We start from the raw sequence: 11,422 nt of genomic DNA on the forward strand, positions 1-11,422 counted from the left end.
TCAAGCCTTGCACGTTGTCGCCAAAGTATCTCTTCCCGATGATACAATTCGACCATGCGGTCAGTTATCTTAACCTCTGCATGCGATGGCGCCAATCTTGCCGGCTGGGAGCGGAGCATCTCTAACTGTCCCTTTAAATACTTTATCTCCTGGCGCACACTCCCAAATTTCTCCCGATCCCAGGTTGATAGGTCAGACGCTAATCCACCCAGTTTCTCTTTGAGCGCATGCACTGATTCTGCAGGTGTTGCTTTCCAGCCTTCACTCACGCATTCAAAAAGACTTGGGTCCCTCTCCCACATGAGCTCATATTTAAAGCTCCTGGGACCCGGTTTGCATGCATGCACGTCCAACTTGAGTAGGAGTGCAGAATGATCAGATGATGCGGAATCTTTATGTTCAAGAGAAGCATTTGGGTATGAGAGCACCCACTCTGAGCTAGCCACACATCTGTCAAGGCGGACACGTATGAACGTTCCTCCAGAAACTCTTCTTTCAAACGTCCAACTGTTGCCTGTATATCCAATGTCCGTTAATCCACATGTGTCTAGGGCGTCCCGAAAGGCATCCATTTGCGCTTGGCTTCTGTTTCCTACACCATCATGCTCGTGTCCATGTATTACCTCATTGAAATCTCCTATGACAGCCCATGGGAGGGTGCTTGTTCCTGCAATACCTCGGAGCATGTTCCATGTTTTATATCGTTCGCTCATCTGGGCTTCCCCATACACAAAAGTAACTCTGGATTTAATTCCTACGAGATCATCCACCACCACATCAATATGATACTCAGAATAACCAGAAACTTCAACTTTTATTGAATCATTCCAAAAGATCCCCAAACCACCACTTCTACCTCTACTACTAACAGCAAAACTTTTATTGAAACCTAAAGAACTGGATAAATTCTCAACACGTGAACCTTCTATCTGAGTTTCCAGAATACAAAGAATAGAAGGGGCATATTGCCTCGTCATGTCGCGAAGCTCCTTGACTGTCGCGGGCTTGCCAGCCCCGCGACAGTTCCAGCATAGGAGACTCATTGCGCTAGGCGCGACCCCACCTGGGAGCCCGCCAAATGCGCATCGGAAGGTTTGTCACCTGTGTTGTAGGACCCACTGTTCTTATCATAGGTTGGTGGAGTAGACCGGTTTCGCTTCGCCTCATGCTTGGAGGGGCTCAGAGGATTAGTCGTGGCCACCGAGCTTGTTCCACTTTCCAGCATTAAAACGGTTTTTGCCACTCCCGATCCGGACGGGTTCTCTGGTTGGACTGCGCCCCTCTTCCTGTTGAAACCAGCTTCATCCATCTCAAAATCAGTGTCACCAGAGCTTTTGCTGTCATCTCCGCCATTGCCATCATAAGTTTCCTCCCTGTTGCGGCCACCAGATCGGCCGCCGCTGCGGCCTCCTCTTCGGCCTCCCCTACGACCACGTCCGCCTCCTGGTCCTTGGCCACTGCGCATAACCCATGATGCTCGTAGCTCTTTAAAAATCAGCGCCGATGGTGGATGAATTCCGGTACCATGCTCCTTGAATAGATGCCCCAACATGCCGCAAACAGCACACCAGTCGGGGAGCTTTTCATATTTAACCCTGTATATCTGACGCTTCCCCTCCCTAATCATGGACACTGCATTCTTCAGAGGTTTGTTAACATTGATTCTGACCCACACACGATGGAAATTCCCCGTGAAATCTGGAGATTGAGGTTCAGCAAAAAGCACTTCCCCTACCTTAGCTGCAAGGGATGGCACAAGGTGTGCGTACAAGGGTGGGACATCGTGCACCTGCACCCAAATCTCAATGGTGTCGAGAGGAACTGTTGATGGTTTAGCTAATCCATCATAGGGCTTGAGAATGACAGCATCACCTCTGAAGTGCCACGGTCCCTCCTGGGTGACTCTCTCCCAATCCCCTAGACAGGAGAATTGGACGGTGTACAGATTGTCTTCTAGCGGCTTGAATTTTACTTCTTGTGCCAGATCCCATGCTGCTCTCATGTTCTTAAAAAACCAATATTGGCTATAGGTTTTGGCGCAATGAACCCTAGCAAGAGCGATCCAACGAGCAGCCTCAGATGGCGCCGCAGCCTCATCAAAAACCACGTCGTCCAGGTCCTCCTCCCGGAGGCCCAGTTCCTTCATCATCATCTCCACATCATCGACCTCCGTTGACCCCGCCTTAGCAGCGCCCGAAGTCGATCTTGAATCCATCGTGAAACCCTAACCCGATGGGAGAGTATCGGGTCTTTTCGGAGGAACTCTGAATCCTCTCTCCTCCGCCAGTACAGCCTAGCCCAGAGCAGCCCACCGGCCCCCCTGGATCGTAGGCAGGCGACTAGCAGAACAAGGGAGGTAGAGGAGGCAGGTCTCGACGGCGGCGACTCGGTCGCCCCGGGAGGATAACAAACCCTAACTAGAGGGAAATCAGCCTAACGTGTGAGCAGCTAGACACACGCAGGAGATGCTCAAGCGCCATGGGCCACGTGAGTGCACCAATGGATCAAAGCGTGCGGCCAACATGAAGACTCGGAAGTGGTGATGCGGTTGATCTTGGTGGTTGATGAAGATGTTGGTGGGGTATACGCGTGTTGTAGACGAACGGCGGTGGGCGATGCAAATCGATTGTAGATTTAAAAATAAAAAAGAAACAACAATCAAGTCGATTGGCGAGACAGAAAAACTCGGATCAACGGATCGGAAAAAAAGATTTTTGAGGGCAGCCGGTCAACACGACTGGAGGACGAACTCTAGATACGGGCAACGTGGCTCACTGCGTCGATCATGGAGACTGGCTGCCTCGGAGGCGGCGCGGAGCGAAAGCGGTGGCTAGGGTTTGAACTGGTTAGACTGATACCATGTAGGAAGAATAGAGAGAGATTGGTGGAACTGATTATTGTATAGGAATAAATCCTAGTCTATCTCATACTCCCTCCATTCCAAAATAAGTATCTCAATTTTTTACTAACTTTAGTATAATAAAGTTATACAAAAATTAAGACACTTATTTTAGGAGGATGGAGTATTTTCTAACTAATCATGATACTCAACATAATCCACATATTTGGCCATTCTACCACTGGCGTCCACGAATGAAAATTAAGCGGGCTTTTAAGCGGTAACCATGGGTAGCCCACGTCCAGGATCAACCTGAGTTATACACTACTCTTTTGTTGTATATAAATCTCAATGAATTTTTGAGCCCTTCAAAGGACATCACCTCAACATACTTGTCGAATGGATTCTTTTTGAACGTTGATATAATCCATCTCCGTCTCTTTCATATCCCGCAAAATAAATATATATATATATATATAGAGAGAGAGAGAAACACATCTTTTGTATTATCAAGTTCATCCTTACTATATTTAAGAAAATGACAATTCTTTTAACTATGATTTTTTTTCACTTTCTATACTTTACATATTCTTTTTAATCATACATTTGCTTCCATCAGTTTTAGATTTTTTAGCAATCTTTATGCATTTCTTTTAGCACGGTTCCCTAGGAACGTGCGGATATCATCTAAAACATTTATCTAAGCCACGATGATGGTTTGTTTCACGAGCAAAATTCTCATGTTGCTCTCCTGGATTACAGTTATCAGGAAATTGCCTGTGTTTCCAACAGTGCCTTCCGAGTCCGAAGCGTGAACTAATTTCCCCATTGATTAACATTGAAACGGCAACTATAAAATATAGCATCAATAATGTACGTAGTAGTTGCAATGTACATTACGCTGCTACGATAGCTTTGGGTAACTCAATATATCACTTGTACTACGAACCAACTCTATAAATCTAGTCACCTTAATTTATCAATTTCGGTGAGCAGCAGATCATATATATCATACATCAAAATTTATTCCCCGTGGTTGGTCGATGATCATCTCTCACCGCGGTGGTCAATGTATGATCTCATTATCATCCTCAGCAGCAGCAGCTGGACAGGGGTGTAGGTTGACGGCAGCTCTGTAGCCGAGAGAACCGGTCAATCCCAGCAGCAACAGCCAGTGGAGTACGGCGGCGACAAACCAACCTGCCACAACGCCGAGCAGGTCACATGGCACAATAATGACACCGGGGCAAATGATATGAGCTGGAGTAGAAACTCCGGCATCCATTGTGGTCGTGGATGGCCCATCCAGAAGAACACGTGCATGGTGCAGCCCATGACCGAGAGGTAGAAGACGGTCATGAGCAGGTCGACCTCGACCCTCTCCACGGCGCCTTCCACCTCCTTCCCGTGGAGGAGCAATGCCATCGGCCCCGTGCAGCCAGCCGTCATGAGAAGCGCCAAGACGGCCATCAGGTGGCCCACCTCGTCGGGGCAGGGGTGAGGGACAGGCGGCGCGGGTGCGAAGCCGGTGCAGGGCGAGCGCGTAGCCGACGTGCGCGGCGGCGTACACGGTGGCCAGGTGGAGGGCAATGACGGCGCCTCGCGGGCCGACGTGGGGCGGCAAGGAGGAGGCCGTAGGAGAGGCGGATCAGATCGGTGTAGAACGGCCAGCTGCGCCAGATGCAGAGGAGGAAGAGGAACACGTACGCGCAGACGGTGACGGCGATGATCCACACCTGGGCTATGGGGTGCCCGCCGGCGCGCGCCAGCAGGACGACGGGGATGGCTACGGCAAGCGCCCCCGTAGAAGCCAGCAGCGCCACCGCGCCGATGAACTGCGTACGGAGGCCGGGGTCCAGCTGCCTGAACGGTTCCAGCCACGTAGAGGGCATCCTTATCCTCATGTCGACGGCCGCCATGGAAGTCTCGACCGACAGATCGTACGTACGCGCCGTAGCTTCTTCTTCTTCCGTATTTTATTTTATCAGTTTTGCTAAAGCACGTCTAGATGTGCCATAAGTATTGCACATCTAAGTTATATGTCATTGATCTTACATTGAGATTCGTGTGAATATTTTTTTTCTTTTTTTTCTTTTTCTTTTTATGCTTGATTCACTCACTTAGATGTGCAATAACTAGAGCACATCTAGATGTGCCCTAGACACACCCTTTATCTCTTGATAGGATTCTTTCCTATTTATTTATACGTTGTTCACGGAAAGATGGAAGGGGTTTTCCTTACGTTGTGTGGTAAAAAAAAGGAAATAAGAGCATCTACAGCCGGACTTTGTAAATCCGCCCCCTCAAATGTCCGCGGGAATTGACTGAGCATGCTTCAAATTAGGCACCTTGCGCGAACCAATCTGTGGTTGGATGGTTAGAGGGACGGTGGTATCTCCAGCCCACCAGGGTTTTAGGATTATTTCAGGATTTCCCAGCCCACTGGCGGCGGAGGTGGGGTCAACGTGGCCTCTGGCGAAGACATGGGCGGGGGCAACCGCATGATCGGAGATGTTGACAGGACGTGGGCAGGGCGGCGGCCGGCGACGCGCTGGCAAGATGCAGGGACTAGTCCAGATGCAGCGGTGGTCCAAAGGTTCGAGGCGGCCATGCACCGCCGAGGAGAGGACGAACAGGCTGGGGCTGGTTGCGTTGTAGGGCTGCCTCGTGAGGGTTGGGCTTGGCATGGTCGAGAGAGAGAGAAGGGCTCCTGGGCCAACGCGCGGTTCGACGTAAAATTTTGATCAGGTGAAAAACCGGCTGGGACATGGTTTCAGATAAGGGAAATCATTGGTGGGGGCTGGCGACGTGGATCGGTCGAGAGGGAAGGAGGAGCTAGCGAACGAACGAACGACATACGAACTCCCCCTTTAGAAGTCCAGAGAAAGGGAACAAATAGCACACGTTCATTTTCCACAGCTCAAAAAATCTCTCTTCTCATATACAGATTTCTATTGCTCCTTCCAAACCCCCTGATCTCAATCTATTTTTTTTTCAATGTCACTTGGATGCAGATCGAAACGTGCCCTTCGAAGATGGTACGTGGATGAGGTAATGGCTAGTCTCTGCTTCAAGATTTCCTAGAAAGTAACTACTGCTAGTTCTTTCTTGATCTCGACGCCAAAGAGGACACCAACAATTCAAACTCCGTTTAGCTTGCGATGGTGCAGTCCAGCGTAGATGAATGAAAACCACTGCTTAGGGTTGTGTTTGATGGACTAGGCATGGATGGTTTTATAACCCGAGCATATGCTAGGAAACGCCAATAAAATTATTTTTCATATCTCTTACCTCAATGATAATAAATCTAGAAATAATATTGATGGACATGAAGGATGTTGTGTTCATAGAGATCAACAAGAGGGATGATATAAAAGAGATAAGGCTTAAAGCTAGGGAAAAGGTAGACATTGTTGCATGCCGGAGATCACAACCTGACAGGAAAGCACCACAAGCAATCTGATCTCTACAAGCATACCATCCCCATGTCCATCAACCATTATTAGTGGATCAATCAATGATATGAGAGGCATGGATCACCCTGAGCTTACACAACTCATACATCCACATTTCATCGGACACAAGCAGTGAATTCCAATCACTTGAAATGGACTGTCCTATTATGCTGCTAAAGGAAGTCTGGAACAACATATTGTATTTATCATCCTTGTTAGTGATTTTATATTCCTTGTTTGTTGTTCTACCATCCTCATTGGTGATTTAAGAGTTCAATCCCTTTTTGACACTAAATTGCTCTTGCCCTACGGTCTTCCTAGCCAGCCGCCGCCTTCAAAAAGGTAGGGTTCTCTGCCTCCCGCCGGCGTCGGTGCCGGTCCGTCCCGTCTTCGGTGGCCTTAGGGCCATGGAGATAGAGTGGATCTCGGCTCTTGCCGGTGGCAGGGCTCCGTTTTTAGATTTTTTTCGAGCTTTGTTAGGGTTTGTGTCCTGCTTAGCCCCCATTCGGTGATGCATCTAGCATCATCAGTGGGCATGTGGAGGTGTGTCTCCGGCAGATCTATCTTTGGTGGATTTGCTCGGATCTCTTTGTCGTTCGTCTTCGTTCGTATGTCTTCAGGCTGGATCCTTTTGATCTACACTCTTCATCTGCGGCAATTGCTGTTTTGGTGCGTTGGTTCTATGGGGCCTTAGCACAACGACTTTCCGACTGTCTACTACAACAACGTTTGCCCGACTTCAGCGATGGAGGGGCGATGATAGCGGCGCGCCTTCGGCTCGCTTCAGTGCTTGTAATCGTCACTAGGTGGTCTACGGATCTTGATGTAATTTTTATTATTTCTAGTGTTCGTTGTACTACCATGATTGAAGATGAATAGGTTGAAAGTTTTTCCTGCAATTTTTTTTACTCTTGCCATGAAGTCTTGGAAAACATGCCACGCAAATCTTTTGTTAGATGTTAATTTGTCTGTCTTTCTCTGTATGGATTCTAAATATGAGCCCCTTTAATACATGTGTTTTCCAAATTTGTGCATGTCATCCTCGCGTATATATGGATTCAAAATATGCGCCCCTTTATATCATAGGATGGGATGTTTCCGAAGGGACCCTTTATACATGTGTTGGACTGTAGATCCACCAATGTAAATTCATTTCGATGAATATCGTCTTCCAAAAAACTCATTGCTTTTTTTCCACCGCAAAAAAAAAAAACTCATTGATTTTTCATGCATAAATATGCCCCCACAAACTTCATTTTTATTTTTATTTTTTAGCGGTACAAACTTCATTTTTGTTTTTAGTTTTTTTGTTGAAAAATATATTATCCCCAAACCCATCACTTGAGAAATAGATGACCCAACATTTTACTAACTTTGTATTAAAAATAGTACAAAGTTGAGTTCCCTCCGTCTGAGAAAATTTGTCCTTGAAATGGATGTATCTAGTATCAAGTTAGTGCTAGATACATGCATCTGAAAAATAAGTTTGGGACAAGTTTTTTCGGACGGAGGGAGTATATGCTAAATTCCTCCTACCGCGGAAGTGTTTTGGGCCGGTCCATCGGAGGTTTTTGGCCCAAAACAAAGAGAGCGTTAACCGGAGGTCCGACGGAGCGGTGAGCCGTCGGCGGTAAACGGGAGGAATGGCGGCGGCGGCGGCGTCCCATCTGGACGGTGGCACGAAGCGGCGGCGGAAGGACGAGGAAGTAGAAGCAGGCGCGGAGGCGGCAGAGGACCGCATCTCGGAGCTGCCGGAGGCGCTGCGGCTGCACGTCCTCTGCCTGCTCCCGCTCAAATCCGCCATCCGCACGGGCGCGCTCTCCACCCGGTGGCGCTCCCTCTGGACGCACCGCTGGCCGGCGCCCTCCTCCCTCGACTTCCGCCTCGGCATCGGCGACTCCCCGCACCCGCTCCTCGAAACCCTAGAGCGGCGCGGGTGGCGGCGCCTCCAGCGGTTCGCCCTCTCCTTCGGCATCGGCGCGTTCAAGGCCGAGCACTTCCGCCGCTGCCTCGACCTCGCCATCGCCTGCGCCGTCGAGGACCTGCACGTCCACCGCGTGCACCACTTCTTCGCCCGCTTCTACAAGTTCCGGCTCCCGCTGGGTGACCCCCACCTCGCCCGCCTCTCGTTCCGCTACATCAGCGTCGACCTCCCCGACTCCTTCTCCGCCCGCTCCCACCGCTTCACCGCTCTCGAGGTCATCCACCTCCGCTGCGTCCACATCTCCGACGACACAGTCAGCAGCCTGGTCGCCGCGTGCCCCCTCCTCCACACCCTCGATTTGCGCTACTGCGAAGGCCTCGACTCCGTCAGCGTCGCGGCGGCCGGGGCGCACCTGAGTAGCCTCACCGTTGCAGAGTGCGATCCGTGCACCGACGTTGTTTTGGCCGATGAGGCATCCGGTCTGCGCTCATTCCGCTACAGCGGTGCCTACATGCCCGCCTACAGCATCCCGGCCACCATCACTAGTCTTGCTGACCTTTACATCTGCTTCGGAGCATCTAACCGCCGGCGACGCTTGTCAGGCACCAGAATCCGGTTTTATGGACAGGAGGCTCACGCTTGCGAGCTGCGCAGAAACTGGCTTCAACTACTAACCAGTCTGTCCAACCTCACCGTGCTTACCCTCTGCAGCAGTATCCTACGGGTTCGTCGCTCTCTGCATTTCATGCCATCCGGTTGATCCCAATACTCACTTACTGTCTTACGGATAACCTTCTTCATTGCTATGCTTTGCAGAGACTGTCTGCCAAAGCTCGTGCCAGATTAGCTGCCACAGGCGCTGCACCATGCAAATTGCTGGATTTGAGAGAGCTTCAGCTACTGATGTTCGAAGTGGAGATCAACAACATGAACGACATTTACTCTTTCCTTGTGGCATGCTGTGGCCCTCGTTTGGAGAGGCTATTTGTGCAGGTGAACACTAGCTGTTATATATTCCATTGCCTGATAACCTTTGTTGATGAACTGTTAATTTTTTTTGTCTTGTGACCTTGACAAATGCATTCAGTTATTAGTCATTGTATTGTTGCTTGCGCTTGACATTCTTACTTATTTTGAATGCTTACTACACCCCCTTGCAGCTTCCGACAATCAATTATCCATATGAGCCAGAGGATGAACCATCAGGATCAGAGTCAGAGGAATTTGGATCAATGGGAGAGCTATCATACCAAGAGGCACATGGGGAAGGTGAGCTGGATGACGACTTGTCAGAAGGAGAAGCAACAGAGAAAGATGGGCTAGAGGAACAGCTGTCAGAGGGAGATGCCCTGGAGGAAGATGAGATAGAGGAAGAGTTGTCAGAGGGAGAAGAACTAGAGGAAGAGCTTTCAGAGGGAAATGAACTAGTGGAAGAGTTGTCAGGGGGAGAGCCACCTGAGGAAAAGCAATCACAGAAACAGGGGTCAATGGAAGAGCAATCTGATGGAGGGCAATCAGAGGAAGAGACACTAGAGCACGGCGATGTCTTTGAGAACCTTATGTTGCTCAAAATGATGAATTTCATGGGACGCGACAATGAGATGCAGCTAGTAAGCCTTGTGTTGAAGAAGGCTACTAGTCTCAAGCAACTGATACTATTTACTCCCAAGATTAATCACCCAGAAGAGCTCCACAAGGATCATATGAATACTTCCCATTTGCTTGAAAGAAAACTATTTTCTCTCAGAAGGGCCTCGCCAAATGCTCAGATAGTTCTCAGCGAGCCTGATGATAGTGCAGTCCAGCCGTTGCATGAGGCTTTAGTCAAGATTTACTGATTTTTGTTGTTGTGGAGTTATGATCGGATAATGTGAAATATCAGAAACTAGCAACCATTAGGTAAGACAAAGAACAAGCTAATCTGCAAGGTAGGCAGGATGCTGTGTTCTCTAGTCCATGAAGGATCATGGAGTATGTTGTCTGGGCCTTATATCCTTAGATCCTTAAGACTATAAAAAATACCATGATTACCCAGTATCTACATTGGCCTGTTGCCTTGTTGTTGGATAAGAAAGTCCTGCAAAAACACTGTAGAAAGCTGAGACTTGTTACGCTCTATCTTTGTGCTCGTCAATTCGCATTAGTACCGCAGTAGTTCAATCAGTTGGTACGAGTGTTGCATTTGTTTTTCATTTGTCATTATTGCCATCTTTATTACTGATTAAAGTTCTTTTCCTGGTATCAAGAGAAGAACATAAACATGTACAGTTATATGGAGTTTCAACAGGCATCAATCCTGGAAACTGTACCCTAATGGTGTTAGCTGAGGCCAAATTATGTACTACCTAGAATCAGAGGAAAATGGGTCAATGCAAGAGTTATCATAGGAAGAGGTACCGGAGGAAGATGAGCTGGGTGAAGACTTGTCAGAAGGAGCAGAACTGGAGAAAGATACGCTAGAGGAAGAGCGCAGATGCTCTGGAGGAAGATGAGCTAGAGGAAGAGCTGACAGAGGGAGATGAACTAGAGGGAGCTGTCAGAGGGAAATGAACTAGAGGAGTTGTCAGGGGGGGAGCCTCCTGAGGAAAAGCAATTACAGAAACAGGGGTCAATGGAAGAGCTATTTGATAGAGGGCAATCAGAGGGAGAGACACTAGAGGATCACGATGGCTTTGAGAACTTTATGTTGCTCAATATGATGAATTTCATGGGGCGCAACAATGAGATGCAGCTGTAAGCCTTGTGGTGAAAAGGTCTACTAGTCTCAAGCAACTGACACTATTTACTCTCAAGATTAATCACCTAGAAGAGCTCCAGAAGGAACATACGAATACTTGCCATTTTCTTGAAAGAAAACACTATGGTCTCTCAGAAAGGCCTCACCAAATGCTCACATAGTTCTCGGCGAGCCTGATGATAGTGCAATCCAGCCGTTGCAAGAGGCTTTCGTCAAGATTTACTGATTTTTTGTTGTCGTGGAGTTATGATCGGATAATGTGGAATATCAGAAACTGGCAATCATTAGGTAAGACAAGGAACAAGCTAATCTGCAAGGTAGGCGGGATGCTATGTTCTGCAGTCCATGAAGGATCATGGAGTATGTCGTCTGTGCCTTCTATTTTGCGGGTTAACTCTTTAAGACTCTTATAAAAAATATCATGATTACCCAGTGTCTACACTAGCCTGTTGCCTTGTTGGTGGACA

The 11,422-nt window shown here is 48.5% G+C and overlaps 1 protein-coding gene across 1 annotated transcript; it reads left to right on the plus strand.

Moving 5' to 3' along the window:
• The first annotated feature begins 7,888 nt into the window (after positions 1 to 7,888).
• LOC123148936 (uncharacterized) lies at positions 7,889 to 10,255 on the plus strand. The gene is made up of 3 exons (XM_044568462.1): positions 7,889 to 8,942; positions 9,035 to 9,211; positions 9,379 to 10,255. Exons 1-3 carry the CDS (start codon positions 7,938 to 7,940, stop codon positions 10,054 to 10,056), a joined length of 1,860 nt encoding a protein of 619 aa, XP_044424397.1. The 5' UTR covers positions 7,889 to 7,937; the 3' UTR covers positions 10,057 to 10,255.
• Positions 10,256 to 11,422: the final 1,167 nt, after the last annotated feature.

The sequence above is a fragment of the Triticum aestivum genome, chromosome 7A, assembly GCF_018294505.1.
Source record: "Triticum aestivum cultivar Chinese Spring chromosome 7A, IWGSC CS RefSeq v2.1, whole genome shotgun sequence".
Classification (NCBI taxonomy): domain Eukaryota; kingdom Viridiplantae; phylum Streptophyta; class Magnoliopsida; order Poales; family Poaceae; genus Triticum; species Triticum aestivum.